The 23,631-nt window shown below is 38.0% G+C and overlaps 5 protein-coding genes across 5 annotated transcripts; 2 read left to right on the forward strand and 3 right to left on the reverse strand.

Annotated features, from left to right (window-relative positions):
* Positions 1-491: 491 nt before the first annotated feature.
* Positions 492-13,149, reverse strand: LOC116292100 (HAUS augmin-like complex subunit 5). Its single transcript, XM_031699348.2, has 18 exons — positions 12,847-13,149; positions 12,647-12,709; positions 11,842-11,874; positions 11,054-11,229; positions 10,199-10,358; positions 9,377-9,500; positions 8,859-8,935; positions 8,332-8,386; positions 7,768-7,895; positions 6,961-7,042; positions 6,546-6,866; positions 6,074-6,154; positions 5,749-5,894; positions 5,321-5,438; positions 4,826-4,871; positions 4,234-4,329; positions 3,718-3,850; positions 492-1,132 (listed from the first exon to the last, which is right to left on the reverse strand). The coding sequence occupies exons 1-18, from the start codon at positions 12,996-12,998 to the stop codon at positions 1,009-1,011; spliced, it is 2,115 nt and encodes a 704-aa protein (XP_031555208.1). The 5' UTR covers positions 12,999-13,149; the 3' UTR covers positions 492-1,008.
* Positions 13,150-14,057: 908 nt separating this feature from the next.
* On the reverse strand, positions 14,058-14,978 carry LOC148913319 (uncharacterized). The gene has a single exon (XM_089025951.1). The coding sequence runs from the start codon at positions 14,881-14,883 to the stop codon at positions 14,209-14,211; it is 675 nt and encodes a 224-aa protein (XP_088882077.1). The 5' UTR covers positions 14,884-14,978; the 3' UTR covers positions 14,058-14,208.
* A 1,055-nt stretch (positions 14,979-16,033) lies between these two features.
* Positions 16,034-17,115, reverse strand: LOC116292101 (uncharacterized). Its single transcript, XM_031699349.2, has one exon. The coding sequence runs from the start codon at positions 16,889-16,891 to the stop codon at positions 16,229-16,231; it is 663 nt and encodes a 220-aa protein (XP_031555209.2). The 5' UTR covers positions 16,892-17,115; the 3' UTR covers positions 16,034-16,228.
* Positions 17,116-18,496: 1,381 nt separating this feature from the next.
* On the forward strand, positions 18,497-21,734 carry LOC116292110 (uncharacterized). The gene is made up of 3 exons (XM_089026047.1): positions 18,497-19,089; positions 20,162-20,400; positions 20,854-21,734. Exons 1-3 carry the CDS (start codon positions 18,512-18,514, stop codon positions 21,297-21,299), a joined length of 1,263 nt encoding a protein of 420 aa, XP_088882173.1. The 5' UTR covers positions 18,497-18,511; the 3' UTR covers positions 21,300-21,734.
* On the forward strand, positions 19,100-20,152 carry LOC148913320 (uncharacterized). Its single transcript, XM_089026793.1, has 2 exons — positions 19,100-19,672; positions 19,937-20,152. The coding sequence occupies exon 1, from the start codon at positions 19,135-19,137 to the stop codon at positions 19,612-19,614; it is 480 nt and encodes a 159-aa protein (XP_088882919.1). The 5' UTR covers positions 19,100-19,134; the 3' UTR covers positions 19,615-19,672; positions 19,937-20,152.
* Positions 21,735-23,631: the final 1,897 nt, after the last annotated feature.

Genomic DNA, 23,631 nt, shown 5'->3' on the forward strand with positions numbered 1-23,631 from the left:
CAGCAGTTTTGGTTCGTTAACTCGTGACCAATGAAACCCACCCTCGATGTTTTTCAAGGTTCATGTCAAAGATACGCGGTACAATCACGTTCGCGTTGACTTTGTCTCAACGCTTAACATTGTTTTGATCGAAAAGAAGAAGGCAAAGTTAGCGAGTTAGAGTTTTAGCATACTCGCTCAAACAAACTCAGGATTTGATTCGCTACCTAATAAAATTACCTGATAACGTTATCAGGTAAAAGGAGAGACGATTGACAGTGCGCGGCACTTTTTGCCTACGCCTAACAGCTTGTGCTTCGCTTTAACAGTGTTAAAGCTAATCATTGATATCTTCTAGAAGACCAAAATGTGCTGCGCCCCTTCATCTTCGTGCCCATCATCCTGCACCTCATTTTAACGGCATAAGCTGACCACATATTTCATAGATGACCAATGAATATGTTCGCCATACCGCATGTCAAAACGATATCAAAAATGAAACTAGTCCGGGAGAATCTTCTTGGTTTTTTTATTTCATTACAGACATTTTGCGTGAACAAGAAAATTCTATTGTTCGGTTAGGTTCTACTTAGGGTGTCAGCAGACTATGTACAGGAGTATACTGTGAATATACCATGGGTGTTGTTTATGTCATACACCCGTAGTCTAAACACTAGTACCCGAGTCTTACATACACTAGCATCTTACCAGTTAGGGACACCTTTTGGACTAGGGTGTCAGCAGACTATATACATGAGTATACTATGAATATACCATGGGTGTTGTTTAAATCATACACCCATGGTAAAAACACTAGTACCGGAGGCTCACATACACTAGCATCTTACCAGTTAGGGACACCTTTTGGACTAGGGTGTCAGCAGACTATATACATGAGTATACTATGAATATACCATGGGTGTTGTTTAAATCATACACCCATGGTAAAAACACTAGTACCGGAGGCTCACATACACTAGCATCTTACCAGTTTGGTCTAAGAGTCTCATGGCCACTATCTGTCATAATCTAATGCTGCATCTGTAGTTGGCGCAGTCTAGTAGCATTCAATGTCCACTGGTCCAGCCACTGTCTTGTGTTCATGTCGCTAACCTTGACCCATGGCACAACATACTGGGCGGGCTGTTCCCACCTGTGGTACAAGAGATTATTATTAATTTTATTTATTATTGGAATTACCAATGAGCTTTTATTCAAAAGGAGTTCGATGATTAACAGACTGATATAGCTCGCGTAACCCGTAGTTTGACAAGCGCATGAGATTAAAAGCTCGGTGTCTTGGGTTGTCAGAGGGTACTAGAAGGTAAAGAGATTCTAACGACTCTAATCAAACGATAATGAGTCCGGGAATGGGGATCGAACCCATGACCACGGCGTTTTTCGTCAAACGTTCGACATTTAGTAAGGCGACATGACGAAGTTGTTGCTGGAAGAGCTGCCATATTGAATTTCATTGATGTTGAGCGTTTCTCCGTGTTTGCGGGCGTGTTTCTGGGCCTGATCCCGAGAGGTTAGTGGTAAATCTGATGCTAAAAGTCTCTAATAGCAGCGCACACAACCTGTTCATAATATACACGAAAGTGATACGAAACTGAAATAGCTTGATCAGTATTTTCTGTTGTTTTTCTCTCAATTACATTAAAATTAATTGCAGGGACAGACCTCCCATTAGCATCCACGCCCAGTTGACAAAAACCGCAGTTTATCAGCTACATCTGCACCCTACTAACAGCTGTTATCCTCAGTGTTACAGAAGATAAACAGAGACAATAAAGGCTTCTGCCTCAGGAGAATCATTACAGTTTAATATAGGGGTGGATAGGCGTGGTAGACGAGGTATGTTAGGAACTACAAGTTAAGTGCAGTAATGGACTACTCCAACTGACAGATACAACCTTTATGGCTCATATCAAATGTTATATACGAGTTTAAAATTGGCGATCAAAAATATTTTGACTCCCGCGCTTTCTTTAGGAAACAGCTTCCCCTTCTTGCAGTCTCGCTACTTTAGAGAAAGTGAGAGCATGAAAACGTAATAGCATACACTGAGAATTATGTTATCAAATCTCTGGTCGGTAAAGCAAGTGCGTAACGCTTATCTACAGGAGTAAGTTCAAAGGACTGCGCGGTGCTTCTTGGACGATTTGTATAGGAAATCGCACAATCTCGAGTACAATTCAGAATTTATGGGTACGATTGTTTTGAAAGTTTTTAAAATTGGACGAGCATTTAGGGGAGTCCAATTTGAGAACTTTCAAAACACTACGAGTATCTATAAACTCCGAATTGTACGACACGATTGTGCGATTTATTTAAGTTGAGCTATTTAATTGGGACTCTACAGAGTACAATTTGGGATTTAATTGTACTCTTCTTGTCCAATCAGAACGTATTATAAGCGTGAATATAACCCGAGAAATTAGTTTCTGTGCATTGTCAGCCATGCTATACGCCAGAGGCATCTGAAAACATCTGTTCCGTTTAGCCTGTATCCAGCCGCTTTGATCCCTCGTTATTTTAGTTTTCCGGACCTACATCCGCATAACTTAACACTATATACATTCCATATCAATCTTAGAGTCAGCCGTGCCCTGACTTTCAGTTAATCAGCCCAGAGATTGTTTCAGGGTTCGATCTGTAAGTTAGTCATACCCTGACTTATATCAGCCCAGAGGTTGTTTCAGGGTTCGATCTGTAAGTTAGCCATGCCCTGACTTAGGCCAGCCCAGAGGTTGTTTATGCAGGGTTCGATCTGTGAGTTAACCATGTCCTGACTTAGATCAGCCCAGAGGTTGTTTCAGGGCATCGATGAAACTTAAATGCTCACTATTTCGCATAAAAGATAAGCAGACGAATCTTGATTCTTCCTACAGCTGTTATTTTGCAAAGTTATGCTGCAAAACACTTACTAAAGAAAACTTACACGCCCTTGCGGTTAACTTGTCATGTAATTTGTACAATGTACAGGAACCAATTTAGGGTTACTCTTGAAGTTATTCTCATACTTAACATACTTTTATTGTAACTATAGATTACATTGAACCATTGAACTTACTTGGCTAGTTATCTGCTCTGCGCCTCAGAACTGATCGCGAGTTTCTGCATTTCCGTATCCGTTCTCGTTACGTTTGAACTTTCCCACCAACAGACTTATCAAGTTTAGTTCGCGTGTCTTACTAATTGCATGTAACTGCTGTCATTGTTGCTTTATTTGCGTTTTTTCAGCCTCCAAATATTCAATTTAAATATGATTTATATTCATTATACTTTAATTTGGAGCTAAAAGGAAAGTAAATGTGTCTAGCCTGCGTGAGATTTTCCTCGCCCAGGGAGCTGAAGACACCCACGTTACCACAGATTAAACATTTTGGGCTACGAATACAACTACCTTAAGCAGCCTTGACGTGACACATTTTAACGCAATAGATTTCGTTATTGCCACACAACACTGTCACAGCACAATTGACAGCAAGTCGCAGTGTACATGGTATGAAATGGAACTATCATTTAGGCACGGCACGGTCACAATGCAATTGACGACAAGTTGCATTGCGTATGGTATGACATGGAAGTGTCATAGTGGCTATGCACAATCACGGCTTGGATTACAGCAAGTCATGGTGTGCATACATAGCACCAACATTGGTATGGCACAGCAAAGCAAGGCACCTTTCTTTAAACTCTAGTGATAATCAAAGAAATCATAACCCTACATACCAAACATTTGCGCTGTCCTTGACCGCAATGCATTTTGACAGGGCCTTAGTAGCTTTGCCTAACCCATCCTGGACATGTGGTAAGACATGATTTAATTCATGGTTGTCTTGTTGGCTGACTTCATGTCGCAAAGCTGAAACAAAAGACAAAACACATAATATTGGAAAAGCCCTACATTATAGTAACACCTAACCCTATACAGTGTAGTCAGCCTTCTACTTAGACGTTTCTCTTTTCTCTTTTTGTTTCCCTTTTTTGTTGTTGCTTGGCATCCCTGTGACATGAGAGGGAGGAGCGTTGGGAGAGAGGTCACTTTCTGTCAGTTTCTCTTGGTAACATTAATGTATGTAACACAGGTAGCTCATTGTGGAGCTGGGGTGGCGGGGGGAGGGGTTAGTGTCTGTGAGAAGGATGGGGTTGGAAGAAGTTGCCAACATGTTTTGAAGGCCAGTGAAGAGTTGAAGTACTGTAGGTGCAGAAATCGTAGCTTAAATTTAATTTAGGACAGATACTCACTGTTTAGATGACTGACAATTCTATCTGCAGAACTGGTTTCATTTTGTTCAATAATGTCTTGTTGTCTGCTGTTTACAAGTACTGCTGTATCCTCCACTGAATACAAAAAATAACACTATCATTTAGGGGTGGATCTAGGAGAGGGTGAGCCCCTTTAACTGCAATCAAATGGATGGATCGAGGAGAGGGTGAGCCCCTTTAACTGCAATCAAATGGATGGATCTAGGAGAGGGTGAGCCCCCTTAACTGCATTCAAATCCCATAAATGACTGAACTACAAAATGAAACAAATTTAACATCGTTATATTTTATTATATATTTCGTTACAACATATTTTTTTAGTTGTATCGATATTTATTTGCCTTCTCATATGTAACCAATAAATAAAGAAATGACATCTGAAATGGGAAAACATTACACACGAATTGCAATCGAAATGATTGTGGGATCATACTTAGCTAATCAAAGAAAATCCTCAGACATGGTGACTTTCATGGATATGGCAAGACGCAGCATGGCATGTCCATATAATACATTTTTCAGTTATACAATATTTGCTCCATCACTGTCGTATATCAGTCACAATACTCACTCAGATTCCTGAGTTCAACAGTTGCAGAAAGAAGTTCTTCAGGTGCCTAGTAAAATAGATAGACTATAAGCATAGAGTCTATAGTGTACACAAAAATACCTTGGTTACTACTAGCATGATAAGGAATGTTTCACTCAAGGGCAAGTATGGGGATGGGCATATGCCCAAATAATAGACTTTATTTTTTTTCGGTCCGGTATCCTAAAAAATCGTGCGTTCTGATTGGCTATTTGAGTTGGTGGTATTTTGTCATTATCTGCCCGCGCTTGCGGTCCAATATCCTTTGCCGCTAAACAACAAAACAAAACTATTACGAAAACAAGTAAAAAAATAAATAAGTTATTTACCGTCCTATAGTTGTTCCGGATAGGGAAAAACTGTGCCCTCAGTCTTGAAAAAGGACCTCGGCCTAAGGGCCTCGATCTGTATATTCAAGACCTTGGGCACAGTTTTTCCCTATCCAGACCTCCTGGCCGGTAAATAACATATATTTACCTTATAGGATGGGAAATCAAGCTTGTCCAGTATTTGTCCAATGGGTTCCCCTCCTGATCGGCTCTGTAGATCCTCCAGCCGATAGATAGACAAATCATCCATGGGAATCCTTTGCCCACTAGACAAAAAGGGAAATTGTTTTTGATATAATTGTTAATTATTTGTACATAAACATGTGAATGGCCACAACGTCAGATATATTGCTTTATGGTCTTGGGTACAAACAACAAAACACTGAACAAAAGATGTCTGTACCCAACCTAGACCACAATGCATTAGCTTATCTAAATTGAAAGTCCATTCTCAAATACATTCATAGATTTATTATGCATCATGCATATCCAATTTTGCTCAGCATTCTGGGATCATTTGAGGTAATTTAAGAAAATAGGAGTGAGATGGGAGGGTCCTGGTTAAGTGTTGCCCACCTTTCCATGCTAAGGTGAAGAAGGCGTGTCATTGGCACAGCAGCAAACTTGTCAACATCACACGACACTGCCTTTTGAAGACGAATTGCCATAGCTGCGACATGCGCCTGGTGAGTGCACACTTTGTTTTGCATATAGTGCAACAGCTGAGAGAGAAATTAAAATGAAACATAATACAATTAAGCACATCAAACATGGAGGGAAAATGCCATCTGTTGAAAAAAGGAAAATGAAACAAGCAATCAATCTTTTGAAGAGAGATTCGTTTTATTCTGATTGCGGCAGACCCTGGTTACATTTTGATCCTCTTGATAGTAGAACACACCTCAAGTTTTTGCTTTTCCAGCCTTGTCATTGCTGCAAAGTTTTGCTTCACTAGTGCTTGGATAATGGACTGCTTGGATTTCTGAAACAAGAAATAAGGATCATGGAAGAGCACAGTACATTACTGTATAATACACTACAGTACAGTACAGCACAGGGCAGGGCAGGGCAGAATAGGGCAGAGGAGAGAAGAGGAGAGGAGAGAAGAGGAGAGGAGAGAAGAGGAGACTAGAGCAGAGCAGAGCAGAGCAGAGCAGAGCAGAGCAGAGCAGAGCAGAGCAGAGCAGAGCAGAGCAGAGCAGAGCAGAGCAGAGCAGAGCAGAGCAGAGCAGAGCAGAGCAGAGCAGAGCAGAGCAGAGCAGAGCAGAGCAGAGCAGAGCAGAGCAGAGCAGAGCAGAGCAGAGCAGAGCAGAGCAGAGCAGAGCAGAGCAGAGCAGAGCAGAGCAGAGCAGAGCAGAGCAGATTTCACTTACTGCCAGTTTTTCAAAGTCTTCAATCTTGTTATGTTTGTGTTGGATAGTCTCCAAGGCCAAAAGCCTCTCGTGTCTAGTCTGTTCAAGGTCTTGAATGGCTGTTTTTATATAAGATAATGAGGCTTTGGAGGCTGCTAGTTCTAGCTCACAGTGGTAGAGGGATTTGGCTAACTCTACACTTCCTGGTAATCCCCTGTATCTGGAGTCTAGCCTATCCTCCATCTGATGGTTTAGTGCTTGCAGTTCTTTACGGGCCTTCCAGGATGCATTCATTGCTCTTTCGGCATCTAAAAATCGCTGGAAATGTTGTGCTTGACCTTCCTACAGTATAAGGAAAATAAATCTTATTACATGAAATTTTCAATACACTTAAATTTCACAATTTTGATCAAAAAGGGGAAAAATGAAAACAAACCTCAATTAGTTGATGAACACTTTGTAGTAGGGTAGGAGGCTGGGATGTATCTGTTAGTTTTCCACCTTTCTCATACTCAAACCTGGTATTGACATATAAAACATAATATCTAAAGACAAGAAAACTTACTTTAATAAGCCAAAAGGACCTCGAAGTTTCAAACAATAGAACAAATCTATTTTGGCATTACTACCTTGTTCAATTGTTTTATAATCCAATGGGTCCTTTCAGCCTATGCGAAGGAGTGCTATTATACCCTTTAATAGATGGCGTAAAAGCTCAGTCTATGGTTCATCCTATCCCATAATAATTACCTTTAACCACTGATGAACAGATTTGTAATAATTATTGTATGTCTTCAAAAACATACAGTACAGACATTAGAGCAGTTTTCGTATGACTGTGAAAAAGTTGGTGCCCTATCCTTGTCGCGATTGTGATTGGTCTGGTTGTTCCATGACATTGGTGTGTCCAGGCTGTGTTCATACCGTGTTTGGGACATTTGATTAAGTGGAGAGTAAATTCTCGAGCAATGTGATTGGGCTGGCGCATCGTGTTCGTGCTGTGAGCAATCCAAAAAGTCATACAAAAACTGAGGTTATCAGTTATGAGGCTTTCCTAATTTTGCATGCAATAAATAGTTACTCTTGTATTAACACTTTGTAGTGAATGAATGAAAAAGGATAAGATGTTGAACTTGGAGCTCCTGGTGAGAAAAAGCACAACCCCTGCAACCACCCCTCCCATTATTCACAAGTGTATTAGGAATGGATAAATTATTTTCAAATTTGAATGAATTAAGCATACTTGAGTTCTTCAGCATCTTGCTTTAGGTTAATTTTCTCTGTTAACTCCTTTAAACTTGTGGCTGAATCTTGTGTTGTGACAACTAATGACAATAAAATGTCTTGTGAAGGATTCTGGTTAATGATAACCTGCAATAGAATAATAGAAAATTAATAATAATAATCATTATCTTCAACATCACCATTAGCATCATCTTTATCATCATCTTCATCATCATCATCATCTTGATCATCATTATCATTTGCAGAAGCAGCATTATCTTCTTCATAATTTCTTTACAATGTGTAATTCCAGAAAATATCTATACCCCACCCACAGAGGAAATTGGAAATTCTGGAGGGGAGGGAGCTCAGAGAAAGAACAAAATTTCAAAGCTCGTATGGAAGAAAATTGGAAGTTCCTGGGGTTAGGGGGGTCCTTTTACAAATTCCTTCCGTGGTGGGGTATGGTTATATCCTGGAACTACACAATTGAGACTTCTGCATGTCATAAATTATTTAGGTAAACCTGAGATCACACTTCACAACAAACCTGAGATACATGTAATTCAGAGTTACAAATTACCTCTATTGCTGACCACAGCTGTGCCTTACTTGCAGGTTGAGCAGCCTCTGGGTGTCTGTATTAACCGAGAAACAAGAAGATGATAGAGTAAGAATGAGATGTGGTTTGTAATGGAAAACATTACACCCAAGGTAAAGAGGTCTATCAAGCCTCATAAGACAGTGTACTACTGGCAGTAAATTATGTGTACAAGTGATGTAATGGCATTTAATAGTAAAACCAGCTTAAGAATAATGAGGTATGGAAGCACAAGTCTTATGTTTGTAGCATAGTTGCATTAATTACTATGTTTGTAGAATGGATACCCACAATATAAAGGGATAGAATAACAGTCAATGACTATCTGGGCATGCATATGCTTGTATCACCAATGAAAGTTAATCATGAAGTTTATGACCAGCTTTGTGTCAGTTGACAATCGCTCAACTGTCCAGAGATGCCAATGAACGGTCAACACTTGATCACACTTTAAAGATAAGATGTATTTAAGATATTTTTAAAATGTCGTGAATGCTTTTTTAGCTTACTCATTTTGGTCCACTTCTGATACACAAATGGCTTTTAAGTAAGATCCAATAGATTCACAGGCCTCACGTACTGTTCTCTGCAACAATCAATCAATTCGCTTACATTACAGTATATTATGCCTTCAGGTGTTTGATGGATTATTTGCACTATTCCTATTTCTAGGAGAATAGTAAGGAACTGATGCAGTAAACCTGTGAACAAGGCTACATGTAGTTGTTGAAATAAGATATAAGCAATGAGTTTAGAAAACAGGAAATTTATATTATCACAAGTTTGTTGACGACATTGTTTCAGCCATTATATAAACATGGGAAAAATGGTGAAAAGCACTCTGCTACATGACATTATTCTCTTAACACTCATGATCTACCATCCCTGTGCTGAATAATTATTGCACACACATTTTCTATTCAATGATCTTAACGAAACAAATTGGCCTTATTTTCATGTTCAATGATATCATCTCATAACCCTCTAGACTTCCAAAAATAAAGCAAAACATTTTGAGTGTACTTACAGTACAAGATGACTCCAAAACACTTGCCGAGGATCTATCACCCAGGCGTGCAGGAGTGCTTAACAGATCGGATCTAGTGTTGTCTCGCTGGACTGTGTAGTAAGTGGTCTCTCCAGCAGACTTTCTGTGAAAATACCAAAAGCCATTTATTGATCATCCTGTATTTTGTAATACAATGTATATTTTTATCTGAAACAATGAATGATTATAGATAATAAAACAAAACCCTGGCTTAATCCTTGAAACCTAGCTCAAGACATTATCATCTAAAAAATAGGCAGAAAACAGGACTACAGTATGTCACAACCAAAGGATTCAGTAATTTTTGAAGTAGAAAATTTTTGAAGGCTCTCTTGACAAAAGAGGTAGCTGTGTTCTGCACTAGATTAATATTATTAAGAAACTCTGCTAACCATGAAATTGCCAGTTTTAAAATAGCTGGGAGCCACCTTCTATTGAAATCTCTGACAACTTAAATCTCAACAAAACTCTGAAGAAGGAAGACTATAAGCTTTGGATGGAATGGAACTTGTAAGTCCAATGAGTGCATGTACAGTAAAACCAATCTTAGGAAAAAATAGGGAACTAACAATTCAACAGTAGTTTTAGACCTAGTTTTGAAGAGGAATATTAGAAAACACTGGGAGATAAACCCTTAAAGCAAGGAGAAGAGAGAACCAAAATGCAACTCAGGTCAAATTTGACACTAAGTTCAAGAATCAATTCCAGGTTAAGCTGATGACGTCAAGCCTTGTAAGCCCTACAACACCTGATCCATGCTTCCCATGTCCAAACAACATATCATATACATTTATTTAATACCTTTCAAGGTTGCGATGGTTGTCTAGTCTATTCTTCAACTGTGTGGTTAATTCTTTATATGCTTGTATAATATTTGTACACTGTTTAGAATGAGCTGATAGCAAAGAGCTTCGTTTCTGCAGGTCAGATATGTCTCTGGCTGCTGAACTGTATGCTTGCTCTGAAATTTAAAAATGTGCTCAGTATATTATATATTTTACCACAATTGTAAATTTTCTCGCGCGCTGATTGGTTAAAAAACGTCGTAAATAAGAGGCCATACCAACAAATGGTGTCATGCAAGATTTCGTGCAGTCTATTTCCTAGAGTTTTGTGAGTTTTGTAGTAAAAAACAAATTTACGATGGTTTAGCGTGGTATGTCCTCTTATTTACCACGATATGACGCCAAACGTTGGTCAAAATTAATTATGGACCCACTCGGATTACGCCTCGTGAGTCCATAACATTTTGACCAACTTTTGACGTCATATCGTGGTAAATAAGAGGACATACCACGCTCAACCATCGTAAATTTGTTAATTATTATATGATTTACTCAAAGTGCTCTTATTATTTTTGTTGGTCATTTTGACACAACTGCTCAATTTAAGAACTGTAGGGTCATGTGACCTATTAGTGCAAGTGGTCGATCATTTTAATAATTAAATAGTAATATATTTTATTACTTAATATATATTTTTTAATATTTTAAAAATCTTGTCAAGTGTTGTTTTGCACTGTAGGTTGGTTTCTTTATAGTAAACTAAAATGTTTCTTCAACCAAAAGTAATATTTATTTTTTGAGCCTTTGGGCATTAGCGCACATCTTCAATTAAGGATTGCAATGGTATTATTCATAATTGATCCATTATTACCTGTGATCAAGATCTCTTTCTCCAAATGCTTGATTTCCTTCTGGATATGATTTACCCTGCCTCTAATATCTGCTAGTTCTCTAGTGACTTTTTCGAATTCCGATTGAAGCTCCTCTCTCTCACCAGGCTTAGATAGTTTGGACTTTTTTGCATGGTTATCATGAAGTAATTGTTGTCTGGGTATTTTAGTCAAGAAATAATTTCCCTTTTTTTTATTAAAGAAGGCCATTTTTTAAATATCATATAAATTTTCACTAAAATACTATGAATCAAATCCTCTTTTTATTATATCTTGAAACCTTCCAATTTTATTGATACCCTGAAACAACCTTTGGGCTGATCTGATCAAAGTCAGGGCAGGGCTAACTCACAGATTGGGTTGGAATTTAGCTTGTTAGGTTTTGTGGAGGGAGGAAAACCAGACAACCAGAAAAACCCTCAAACCCTCAAGGGAGTGACCTAACAGACTTCACTCTCGTGTAATGCAGAGTCCAAAAAATTGAAATTGAACCATAGACTCCAGAGATTCAAGAGAGAAGTGCACTTACGTACCATGTGCAAAGTCTTACACCACTAGGAATCTTTACTATCAATTTGCATTGTGACTCCCAGCTAGAGTCAAAACGTGAGTCTGGTAGTAGGTGTTTAAGGAGTAGAAGGTTGAATGGGGAATGAAAAAGGCATATCATTAGAAAAATATCTAAATATCTAAATATAAAGCAGTGATCCTGACAAAATGTCATATTGACCAGCTTGAATAATTTAAGAAAATACATCCAAAAGGATACAATTTTAGATTTCCTCTGATTTTTTGTGCATTCCTTCAAGTAATAAGAAGAAATATGTTACTTTCATTTACACTAAGATATTCAAATTATTGTAGTAATCTTTATTCAATCTGAAACAACCTCTCAGCAGATCTCAGTCGTGACACAGATCACTGACAAATTGAACCCTGAAACAGCCATTGGGCTGGTCCACGTCAGGGTATGGTTGACTCAAAGATCTAACCCTGAAACAGCCTTTGGCCATCAAAGTCAGGGCATGACTAACTTATAGATTGAACTCTGAAACAACTTCTAGGCTGATAAAAGTTGGGACACACCTAGATCACAGATGGAACCCTAAAACAACATGTAGGCTGATCTAAGTTAGGGACCCAATTGTAATTTACGTTATATAATTGCAGGGATGGAAAACTTGAATAACGAGGGATCAGAGCAGCTGCATGTGCACCAAGGTATCATTTTTTCATTGCTATGTGCTGGTGATATGTTACTCCTGGGAATCGAGTAAATGGTGAGAATATGTAAAAAACATACTCGAACAATAATTTATTTGATTGACAGTAGGCTACTGTCGATTAACCTGTTGTGACCCTTTTCTCTTATCACCTCATGAAGTATCATAAAACCATGCATGTATTCTTGTGCACAATATATCATAGCCACCATGTTGGTTGACTATACAAAACATTCCTCATTAAGCTTCTCTTGTTAGACCAACCAAGATGGGGGCTGTTTCATTGTTATTTGTTTTTCAAGGGATTTTTCAGTCACACTGTTGCACTCCAAGAATGATACCAGTACTTACTGTGCTGACTTGACATGTTTAACAACAAATTCCCATACATTCACCATGGAGCCTCTACTCAGCCTTCAATAGAAAAGTATAATCTTGTTATGAAATTTTAAGAAAATATTATCACGAATTTGAGCTTTATATTTTTTAATATATATTTTACTTAAAATAATATCAAGAAATTTCGTAAATCAGCTCTGGGCTAAACTTACATTTTCAAGTCTTGTGAGGTAGGTAAAGAAGTATTAACATGTTTTCCTTGAGGTCTAAACCTCATTTCTTCAACAGCCCATTTTCTCAGTTCTTCACAAACATCAAACTCTTGTCTCGGACTTAGACGAGAATTTTCTTCTAAAGAACTCATTTTAGACGTGAAAACCCGGTCTTAAAACAAGTAGAATAACATATTATAGTTCTATGTAGGATTTACTGGTTTTATATGGTAAAATTTGGTTGGAAATTGTCCGATAATCGTGTTTAATTTTTTCTTTTTGAAGGAACAAATTTGGCGCCTTACAACAACTAGTGCCATACTCCCCTCATCAAATTATTCCCATCATATCGAGGCTTTAAGGTAATTCCCTTGTTTTGCACTGCGCATTTTTCTGCGCATGAAACTTAAAGCATGGAACTACAAAATTTTAGGCTTTTTTCTTTCGGAAACTAAATAAGAAACATGTTCAAAACCAATTTTCACTTTTACCTATTTTTTGAATAGAGAAATTTCGATTTTTATCTGACTCGCCCCAGTCTCCACTCGGAAAAGTGTCAGTTTTCGATTATTTTGAGGTGTTTTTCAAGATATGTCAAAAACGAGAATGGTGACTCCCATTTTTTATTTCAGATTTTTGACAAATGCGATGCTCGCCATTATATATCAAAATGTGAAGGAAAGTTTATTGGATAGATTTTTAAATGATTTTGATGGGAATAGTTAACATGTGCAATTTTTGGACATTCGTAGAGAATTACATAGCTCCATTTTTCACTAATAGTTTAAGAATCATAGTCATCCAATGACTTTGATGGATTTAACAGTATAGATCTATAGATTATCTAGTAAACTTCGAGTTATAAGTACGTTTTGTTGTAAGAAAGTACTTTAAACTGTGAATAAAGGTTCTTGATTACAGCTTCCGGTTGCTACCGCATTTCACTAAAAAAAACATAAATTGACATATTTTCGAGAGCATCTAGCGAAAAAACGAGAATGGTGACCCCATCTTTTTATTGCAGTTTTCAAATGTCCATAACATAATTAATGTCCATGCAAAGTTGCAGGGCAATGGTATTGGCAAAATTTCTTTCAAGGGAATTACCTTAAGTAAGAAAGAAAGAAAGGAAGGAAGGAAGGAATTAAAACAATACAGCTTTAAGTAATATAAAAGTTTATTTAGCTTCTACTTTGTTATTTCAAGGATAACAATAACAAAGGAATCAGTAAATAACATCGTTTTACCAAATTACTTAACTAAAGAAAAACTACATTTATTTTTACATTTAACAAGAGTCCAAATCATCATGGGCAGTTTTGAAGCTAGCTAGTCACTGAAAGAATGAAATTGCATTTCTTTTCAGTCAATATTGGGAGAATCTTGGATGATTGTAATTTCCACGTAGTTGATGGTATACCTCTCTTCACTCTTGAACCGGTACAACTCGAAGCTCAGTCCCTTTGACAGTCTAAGCGTATCAGAGTACTGCGCCACCAGTTTGTGCCCGTCGTCAATAGCACAGTAGGCAGATCCGAAGAACTCGCTCGGTTTGAAGGTAATCTCAAACTGATCAGGGTTGTTTTTGCTGCTAGTTGTGACGAGGTCTTGAGAAGTAACCACGTTGGTATTTGGGTTTGTCAACCGTTTTCTTCTTGAAGTACCTTCAACAGCTTTGTAAGGCCCTGACTTGGCATAGTCGTGGTTGGGGTCGAGGAGCTGAATCCCTACAGAAAATGAACCATCTGAAATCATGAAAGACATGGGATCGCGTGGTTTCTGTGGCTCAGGAAGAATGACACCACAAACCATCTTGACGGTGATATCAGCGTCGTCTGTAAGTTGTCCTTGTGGCAAGAGTTTAACACGGAAAATGTTATCCCAGTCGGAACTATCTGGCTCGATTGTCAGGTTTAACTCGTCTCCTCCATAAGCACATTCCCATTTTGCATTCTTACGGAGCCAGTCTGGGAGCATCAAACGATGGTAAAGAATTTTGCATCCAGACTGCGGAGACTTTACAGGGGCTGCCATCATAGAATGTCGTTCGGTCACAAGGGAATGAGCTTGATTTGGTCCGTCTTTTGCCAAAGGCTGAGTAAGGCTGTGTGGGAGCAAAGCTATGCAGGTGTGGCTATTTATACATTTACTTACTACATGCTTTTGTGCTCTGTTGATTTTATAGGCTTTGCTTTATCCTATCTAATTAAGACTAAACACGTGTGTTTTTGGTTATATGACCGCACTGCTATGCATGAAATACAGACATAAAAAGTTACACTGGAATACTCGCTACATATAGCAACCGGCGTTCATATTCAGTTGCTTGTGTCATGTAAAAATCTCTATAGCATTCGTGATGGCAGCTTCATACAAATTACCAATGCTATTTAGACATCAGCGATAGTAAACAGTCATCAATTGCGTATCCTTTGTAGCTGGATTAATAGCTAGTAACCGTCATGCTAATGTGATGATAGAATTTGAAAGCATTGGTTCGTACGTGGACAATACTTGAGCTGCTAGCGCTCAATTAAGATTATTGACACTTGACTGCTTGGAAGAGAAGACACGAAACCTTAAGAAGCATTCAGCCAAGCAAGTATCATCTGCAAAGGGGTACTGTTCGAAAATTTCGAAAATTGAAGCAAAAATCAAAAAAGAGACATACTAATCGAGTCATTGCAAATACTAAGAAGAAACTAAATGTTAGTCGTAATTGCGTAATGGACGCTGATAAAATTGATCGAGATGCGAGAGCCAATTACAGCACTTCAATCCACTCAACAAAGATAAATTCATTAGACCCTGTGTAAGAGCATAATTTTGATCAGCGCAAAGTACTGCATGCTTATTTGCATGTGCCTGTGTTATCACCCATGCATGGTGAATATTCGTTAAGCCGGTGGAGGATGAGTGATTGTTTGTTTCCGAAGGATGAAAGTCACGAATAATTATTTATTTAAAAGTTAAATCAGAGCATGATATTTTTTTCAAGTAAAATCGAAGCTGATGTGTATTATCAAAGGCTTGGAGGAGAAAAGCTCAGGAAGGCCAGAAACAAATTAAGCAAGGAATGAATGAATTTTTCAGGAGGTAAAATAGAAAAAAATTTCTTTGTCGTCCTCGTTTTTAAAACAATACAATATAATATATCATTAAAGAATTTATTTAGCTTCTAATTTGCTATTTCAACGCTACAACAATTATTATAGACTTAATAAAAAAGGAGTCTGTAAGCTAATAGTACGCATTATTACAGAACAATCCGTATACAGTATTATCAGTTTGCCGATGATTAACGGGAAAAAAAATGCATCTATCTTGACTTTACGCAGGTGAGTTTTAGTCAAACAAACAAATGAACTCAAGTCATTTCTTTTCATTCAATATTGGGAGAATCTTGGATGATTGTAATTTCCACGTAGTTGATGGTATACCTCTCCACGCTCTTGAACCGGTACAACTCGAAGGTTAGTCCCTTTGACAGTCTAAGCGTATCAGAGTACTGCGCCACCAGTTTGTGCCCGTCATCAATAGCACAGTAAGCAGATCCGAAGAACTCGCTCGGTTTGAAGGTAATCTCAAACTGATCAGGGTTGTTTTTGCTGCTAGTTGTGACGAGGTCTTGAGAAGTAACCACGTTGGTATTTGGGTTTGTCAACCGTTTTCTTCTTGAAGTACCTTCAACAGCTTTGTAAGGCCCTGACTTGGCATAGTCGTGGTTGGGGTCGAGGAGCTGAATCCCTACAGAAAATGAACCATCTGAAATCATGAAAGACATGGGATCGCGTGGTTTCTGTGGCTCAGGAAGAATGACACCACAAACCATCTTGACGGTGATATCAGCGTCGTCTGTAAGTTGTCCTTGTGGCAAGAGTTTAACACGGAAAATGTTATCCCAGTCGGAATTATCTGGCTCGATTGTCAGGTTTAACTCGTCTCCTCCACAAGCGCATTCCCATTTTGCATTCTTACGGAGCCAGTCTGGGAGCATCAAACGATGGTAAAGAATTTTGCATCCAGAAGACTGTGGAAATGCCATCGTAGCAAGTCGTTAACTCACAAGGGAATGAACTTGATTTGGTCCGTCTAGGCTAGGAAAGCTTGTACGAGGGCAAAGCTGGCTCGACTTGACTTATGCCCTTGGATGGATCTATGATATTGAGTAGGGGAGAGGGGATTACAAAATTAAGCTAAGAAGATGCCCCTCTTTAGCAATGGGCACCAAGCTGTGACCACCCACTATAAATTCCATCCGCCACCGATTGTTAGTTCGCTCTATAGTGTTTTTAAGGGTTTGCTTTAGCCTGCGTCACATCCGGGATTTTCTACGTAAATACCGCGGCGTTTAGGAAGAAAATTCCGGATGTGACGCAGGCTAGCTTTGCTTATGCTATCTAAGTAGACATTAGACATAAATTGGTACAGCCATTTTTGGCTATAGCTTATGCCAATATTGATATCCAAAAGACTACTTCGAATTCATACTCGAGTAGAATAAAGTTCATATTCACAGTTGCCTGTGCTAAGATAACATTTTAAGTGGTAAGTTGCCTAGATGGATGGAACCTTCAAGCAAATCATCACCATGCACTGAATGCTATTAAAAGTTTTTTAATTAGAAAGCAGCTATGAACCAGTTTACCAATTGATATATAATTATGCTCTGTAGTTAGTAACCGCCACGCTACAAAATGCTGCAAATGCACTGGTGTGTGGAAAATAATCAGGGTGCTCAACTCCACGCGTGACACTTGACTGCCAGGGCTGAAAGAGAAGACACGAAACCTTATAGAAACTAGCCAAAGCAAGTATTATTGCTGCAAGAGGGATTCCATCATATTATTGACAACAGTACTTTTCGAAAATGCCGAAAATTGAAGCAAAAATCAAAAATACTAGGAAGAAACTTTTATCAGTCGCGATTGCGTGCTGATTAAAGATGCATGCGAACCACTTACAGCACTTCAATCTATTCAACAAAGATGAACTTAGAACCTGTCAATCAGAACTGCGTTTAATTTTGTATGTGAAATATACGTTGTATGTGAAATATACGTTGTATGTGAAATATACGTTGTATGTGAAATATGCGATATTTGCAAAATATACTTTAAGGGTGAAGAAAAAGTCCATACTGTCTGAATCATCGATTTTGTGGTTGACAATATCGATGGGTTAGAGCTAATTTCAAGAGTTAATTCCTAAAATCTTTGTGCGGGATACGTTGGTTTCAATCTAGTTTAGAAACTTCAAAGATAGGCATTGAAGTTTGGTTTGTGTGTGGCAGTACTTCGGGAAGGGCAAGATTTTGATACCCCCTTCCCTATAGTCTAGGCGCCCTGTGTTCATCGTTATTTTTTCCTTTCTTCCTTAGTTTTTATTCCTTTCTTCATCCCTTCCTTCCTTTTATTCTTTTATTCTCCCTCCCTTTCCTTCCTTCCTTTTTTCCTCCCTTCTTCCCTCCTATCATTCATTTCTTTCCTTCCTTCACTATTTCTTACGAGTTTTAACAATACCCTTGGGCTACCTGTGGTTCGTACGTGACATCACACTTTTTTCGCGCCAAATTCATCAACGATTAACCAACACATTCCCGCGGCGGTGTACGGTGTACCAACACGAAACGTTGTTGTAGTTTTATACTCTTAAATTTGCTAAAATGGAGTCCCAACTTCATGTCGAACAGGGTCCTCTAAGAGGGAACATTCTTCATTATATTTTTTCCTTCTTAGACGTGGCAAATAAGCAAATTGTGGCCCAAGTTTGCCGCTACTGGAAGGACATTGCGTATGCCCCAACGCAGTGGCAAGAAATCACTGCTATTCTGCCTTACAGTCCATCGGAATCCTTGATAATAGGCCTCAAAAACCGCCAGGTTACTCGCGTTAGCTGTTCTCGGTCGACTGATGAAGAGTTATCTTTTCTGTTTAGCCAAGTACCTGGTCTGACTTACCTCAAGATCGACGATTCAAGACGAATAAGCCATGAACTACTGGAGAAGAATTTGACCGCCCTAACAGGACTTGAACATTTACACATTAGTAATTGTCCTCAAGTAAGTCTGGAAAGACTCTACTTAAATAAATCATTTGCCAAGGTACTGAAGAAACTAAAGAGTTTGAAATTACCTAGAAAAATTTCTCCAAGCGATTTTGGGAAACTGGTTTCCAAACTGAAGAATCTTGAAGAACTCGATTTGTATTGCATTGGTTTTCTGATGAGGCAATGGAAAAAGCTGTTCAAAAGTTGAAAAATCTAGGAAGCTTGGATCTAAGTTGGTGTATGGATGTTACAGGAGACACAATCGAACTCGTAGCTGATAATCTTCCTAATTTAGAGTCTTTGCACTTTGAACATATTCAGTATTTGAGCCACAGCACTGTCACCTATGTTGCTAAGAATCTTAAAAAGCTCAAGAATCTATCTTTTAGTGGGATACAATCCCAAGGAATGACCTGCCCTTATGGGTTCGGCTACAGGGAAGATGAAGAAGAGGACTCCAACGAGCTGGATATGATGATTAAGGAACTTTGCAAACTGAAAGATCTAGAAAGCCTGAAGTTTGAAGTTTCTGGAGATGAGATCTCTGAATCAGAAATCCTACGTCTTGTTCGAAATTTACCAAAACTGAAGGAGCTGAAAATAAAGGCTATCAGCAAAATAACAGCCAAACATGCAAACCAAATAGCAAACTTTTTGCCTAATCTAAGTGTAAATGATTTGCTGTTTATTCGATTACGTCACTTCGTCAATTACTATTAGCGTAGTATAATGTTTCAGCCTCGTGGCTTTAGATTGAATACTGTACGGGAGGAAAGAGGTATGTACTATGTTATCCTTCTTATTTCCCCCCCTTTTATATCATATATATAGTGTTACATGATCATTTACAATCACCTATACCTGATTACGGAAGAAACCCATTAATATCTTTAGATTCATACTTCAACGTATACAAATTTGTTATGATTTAAAGAACCAAACTTATACAATGTTACCAAAGTTTACGCATGTGATTCTAGCTAAGTAACCCGATTATAGTCGATTATAGTTAGTTATTTATGTCCTTTGTATTATGTTTTAGTTTTTACGTGATCCAACATTATTACAATAAAGAATCGAGTATGGATTACAGTGTTTAAGCCTTTCTCCCCAAGCGGCGTAACCGCGGGTCTAGTTGACAGCAAGGGTGACCCCAAGCCGCTACACTAAGATCATTAGATTTGGAGATGAAAAGGAAGAGCCAAGGAGCTATTTCTCTCATTTCTAAGTTAAAGAACTTGACATCTTTGAGTTTATCTGACTGTAGAATCAACGACAAGGATCTACAAGTGATGTCATCTGGCCTTAATAACTTGAAGTCCCTGACTTTACAGAGCAATCCTGGAATAACAGATTCTGGAATGCAATACATTGCAAATTTCAAATCCCTGACTACTTTATTTCTCAATGGAAAAGTAGGTGATGCTGGTGTTGCAGTGCTTGCAAAGGGTCTTCCACAGCTTCAGAACCTTAGTTTCTTAGGCTGTCGTCAGATTGGTGATGCAGGTGGGTTAAGATAATCATGAAAATGAAGGTTTTTTTTGAGAGGCTGTCCAAATATGGCCAACATATAGGAAATAGCCATCTTATGAAAGGAAAATTGCCCTTGTTTTGCGAGGGTAATATGTTATGACCAGTTGCTAATGATCTTATGGTTCTCTTTCCATGATCAAAATTGAATTTGGAAATGTTGATTGTAATGGAGGGAGGAAAACTGGGGAACCTGGAGAAAGCTCTATAAATACTTGATGGAAGATCTAAAGTTTGAACCTATTTCCACAGCTGTCAAAGGACACAAACTATCTACAGATATAGAGGAGATAACTAGCTAAAAACTACTGTAGTGTGATATAGTATATAGATATAGTATATAGATATAGTAGAACTCACCTCTCTTGCTTTTGTATGCATCTTATATATGTATCAAATTACTAAAGGCTTTCTTTTTTTCATATGCAGGTGCAATAATGATAGGAAAACATCTGAAAAAACTCCAATGCTTGAGTGCACAAAAGACCAAGATTGGTGATGAAGGATTTTCTTTCATGTGCCTTAATCTTCCAAAACTGAGAAGCTTGGATGTATCTTACTGTCCAATAACTAACCAGGGGATTATTGATGGAGCTGTTGGCCTTGGCAACCTTAACTCACTAGAAATAGGAAGTCAGAAAATCTCAAATGATGGATTCCAGAAATCAGCCAAGTTCTTAAAGGGCCTGACCTACCTGAGGATTGTCAATTGTCACCTAATAAACAAGGAAGGAGTGATTTCTATGCTTGAGGACCTTCCTAGTTTGATGTCATTGACATTCTCAGGTTGTGGATACATGTGCATGCAGGAAAGGCTTGTACAGCCACTGTGTGATGCTGCGGGGGTAGATCTCACAGTAATTGATGTGGAATAAACTAATACTAATATTAGAGTCAGCAAAGGGGGCGGCTAGGCAGCCTCATATTTTTTATAACCATCTATGGTCCCTCCCTTATCTTTTTCAAATTTTACAGAAACTTTTTATTGCAGAAACGATTTATTGCATTTCAGTTGCCTCATCCCCTCCATCCTTACATTATTTCTACCACTTACCTGATAACTAAGACTGTAACCAATGAAAGAAACTGCTAACTCTAAACTCTCAATGTATCCCAACAAGGTGCCAGTCTGGTAGGTAATGATGTTGGGTGATTGTCACACCATACTATTTATCTTATCAAACCATATAGATATTATTCATAGCATTTGCTATCATTATAAAGGTATTTTTAGATTCTTATTACAAAAAATATTATAAGAATCCAGAACAAATATATTCTATATATTCTTATTGCTTGATCAAAATCATAATTTTTGAATAATGAACAAACAAAACTGCTGTTAATATGTCAAAGGCAGCTTTCTCATGATCACAAAATTTAAGAAAATAAAATGTAATTCAGAACTTAGTACAATGCTTTTATAAAGCTGCAAACTTTTCCAAAATATTCACCCATATTATTTAGTTAATGTTTCTAGATTTAAACATTGCACCTGTCATTTGCATCCCTGAGAAAAATTACCATCTGCAATATGAAAATGTTTTTCATTTTCCTACTCAAATAATTTATCCCCCCCCCCCCCTATTTTCTCCCAGAAAAGTCCCCATTACCTCTGAAGAAAATGGTCTCAATCAATGATAAACGAAATACAAACTATGTCAACAAGACGGTTGCATGGTGGTGGCGACATTTGACGCTCATAATACGAAAATGCTTTGCAAATTTTTTTTTTTTTTAATCCTGATAAGAATGACAACTTATCAAAAGAAAGTGAGCGAGGTAGTGGGAGTCAAATGACGCCATCATGCAAACACCCATTTTAGCATGTGGGTGCCCCCCTCAGGGAAGGCAGTGACAAGTGAAGTGCATTATTTTATACGAATTATGCTATATTCTAAAGAGGTTTCAGTTTATACAATTTTATATTAAAAGTCTTTTTTTTATCTACAGTAAGAAAATAATGGTGTTTTTTTTGCGTGGTGTAAAAGTGGGAACTTGGATTTTTAAATTACCCCCTTGCAGGGCTTCCTGTGTCGTTGCCAATGGGAAAGATGGCTGACGGTGGGCGCAACCAAAACATCGCCTAATACTATTTCGTCCCCGTATGATATTACCAAAGTATCTGGATAGGATACCAGATGTTCAAAGTCGACTATCTGGCTTCTTTGTGAAAGCACTCTAACTATTGCGCCAAAAAAGCCGTGGATTTCCTACCTAAAGCCAGCAAAATGCAGCAGTCACCAATCAGATTGCTGAACGAGCTGTCAATCATGATCACCGTACTGCAAGCGCTTCAGCTCGTCATCATCTTTGATTAAGAAAGAAAAGCAAAATGGCCTCTGTCCTAAACTGCAAACAAAAACGCCTGCATCTCGCATTTTCCACAACTAGATAACCTCAAAGGCAACCCACAGGACAATCAATCAAGGTAGCATCACTTTTCCATTAATCTTCACTAATCTTAACAAGAAAAAAACTGCTAAAACTAAAGACTTCAAATTATACGATTTTAATTGAATCAATTTGATTAATTAGAATTGATCTTAACTCGGTTCGGAATTAATAAGCCTAGTTTTGGCATGAAAAATCAGTCCTTGAACTTTGTTTTACTGCAAGAAGAAACCTTTCTTTGAAGTTAACAAAATCTCTTTCATGGAAGATAGTTTAAGCCTTTGGATTACAAGTTCTGTAAGTTTATTTAGTCTACGAGTTTGGAAAGATGCTAACGAACACGCCGTCCATGATCAACGAGGAAGATTTAGAGACGAGAAAGTTTAAAAATAACATGATTTTAACCCAAGAATATTGACAAAGCAATTTCTATTGAAGATATCGATAATATATAGTTCAATTTTGGTAATATTTGATGAAAGTTTCGTTTAAAAAAATCTTTTTGGTAGAGTCCAACTTTAGAAAGCTTCGCTTTCTTTCCTTGGCGATGAAGAGCATACTTACATTTCTCAAAGAGATGTAAGCTTATTTATGATTTTCTTAGGGAAAGAACACTTTCTTTGATCTTTAAAAACTTTCCCCACCGTTAGATTTCCAAAACAATAGTCATTTAGATTTGGAAGGAAAGAGAAATTTTGTATTCTTGGATTGAAATGGTTTTTTGATTGATTTAATTAACGTTCTCTCAAAACGGCACAGCTGCATGCTGAAGTATTCAGAAAGTAGCCGAACTGATTCAAACTAGTGTTTGAA

The sequence above is a fragment of the Actinia tenebrosa genome, unplaced genomic scaffold, assembly GCF_029948245.1.
Source record: "Actinia tenebrosa isolate PJP-AT-01 unplaced genomic scaffold, QUT_ActTen_1.0 PGA_scaffold0__85_contigs__length_37466705, whole genome shotgun sequence".
Classification (NCBI taxonomy): Eukaryota; Metazoa; Cnidaria; class Anthozoa; order Actiniaria; family Actiniidae; genus Actinia; species Actinia tenebrosa.

Excerpts from the sequence above, each read along its gene's own strand:
- LOC116292100 (XM_031699348.2), bottom strand. The coding sequence starts at position 12,998 with ATGAGTTCTTTAGAAGAAAATTCTCGTCTAAGTCCGAGACAAGAGTTT. Across the intron at positions 12,710-12,846 it reads ACCTCACAAGACTTGAAAAT|GCTGAGTAGAGGCTCCATGG; the intron begins GTAAGTTTAGCC and ends TTTCTATTGAAG. Across the intron at positions 9,501-10,198 it reads AACCATCGCAACCTTGAAAG|AAAGTCTGCTGGAGAGACCA; the intron begins GTATTAAATAAA and ends GTATTTTCACAG.
- LOC148913319 (XM_089025951.1), bottom strand. The coding sequence starts at position 14,883 with ATGATGGCAGCCCCTGTAAAGTCTCCGCAGTCTGGATGCAAAATTCTT.
- LOC116292101 (XM_031699349.2), bottom strand. The coding sequence starts at position 16,891 with ATGGCATTTCCACAGTCTTCTGGATGCAAAATTCTTTACCATCGTTTG.
- LOC116292110 (XM_089026047.1), top strand. The coding sequence starts at position 18,512 with ATGGAGTCCCAACTTCATGTCGAACAGGGTCCTCTAAGAGGGAACATT. Across the intron at positions 19,090-20,161 it reads ATGAGGCAATGGAAAAAGCT|AATCAACGACAAGGATCTAC; the intron begins GTTCAAAAGTTG and ends ATCTGACTGTAG. Across the intron at positions 20,401-20,853 it reads TCGTCAGATTGGTGATGCAG|GTGCAATAATGATAGGAAAA; the intron begins GTGGGTTAAGAT and ends TTTCATATGCAG.
- LOC148913320 (XM_089026793.1), top strand. The coding sequence starts at position 19,135 with ATGGATGTTACAGGAGACACAATCGAACTCGTAGCTGATAATCTTCCT.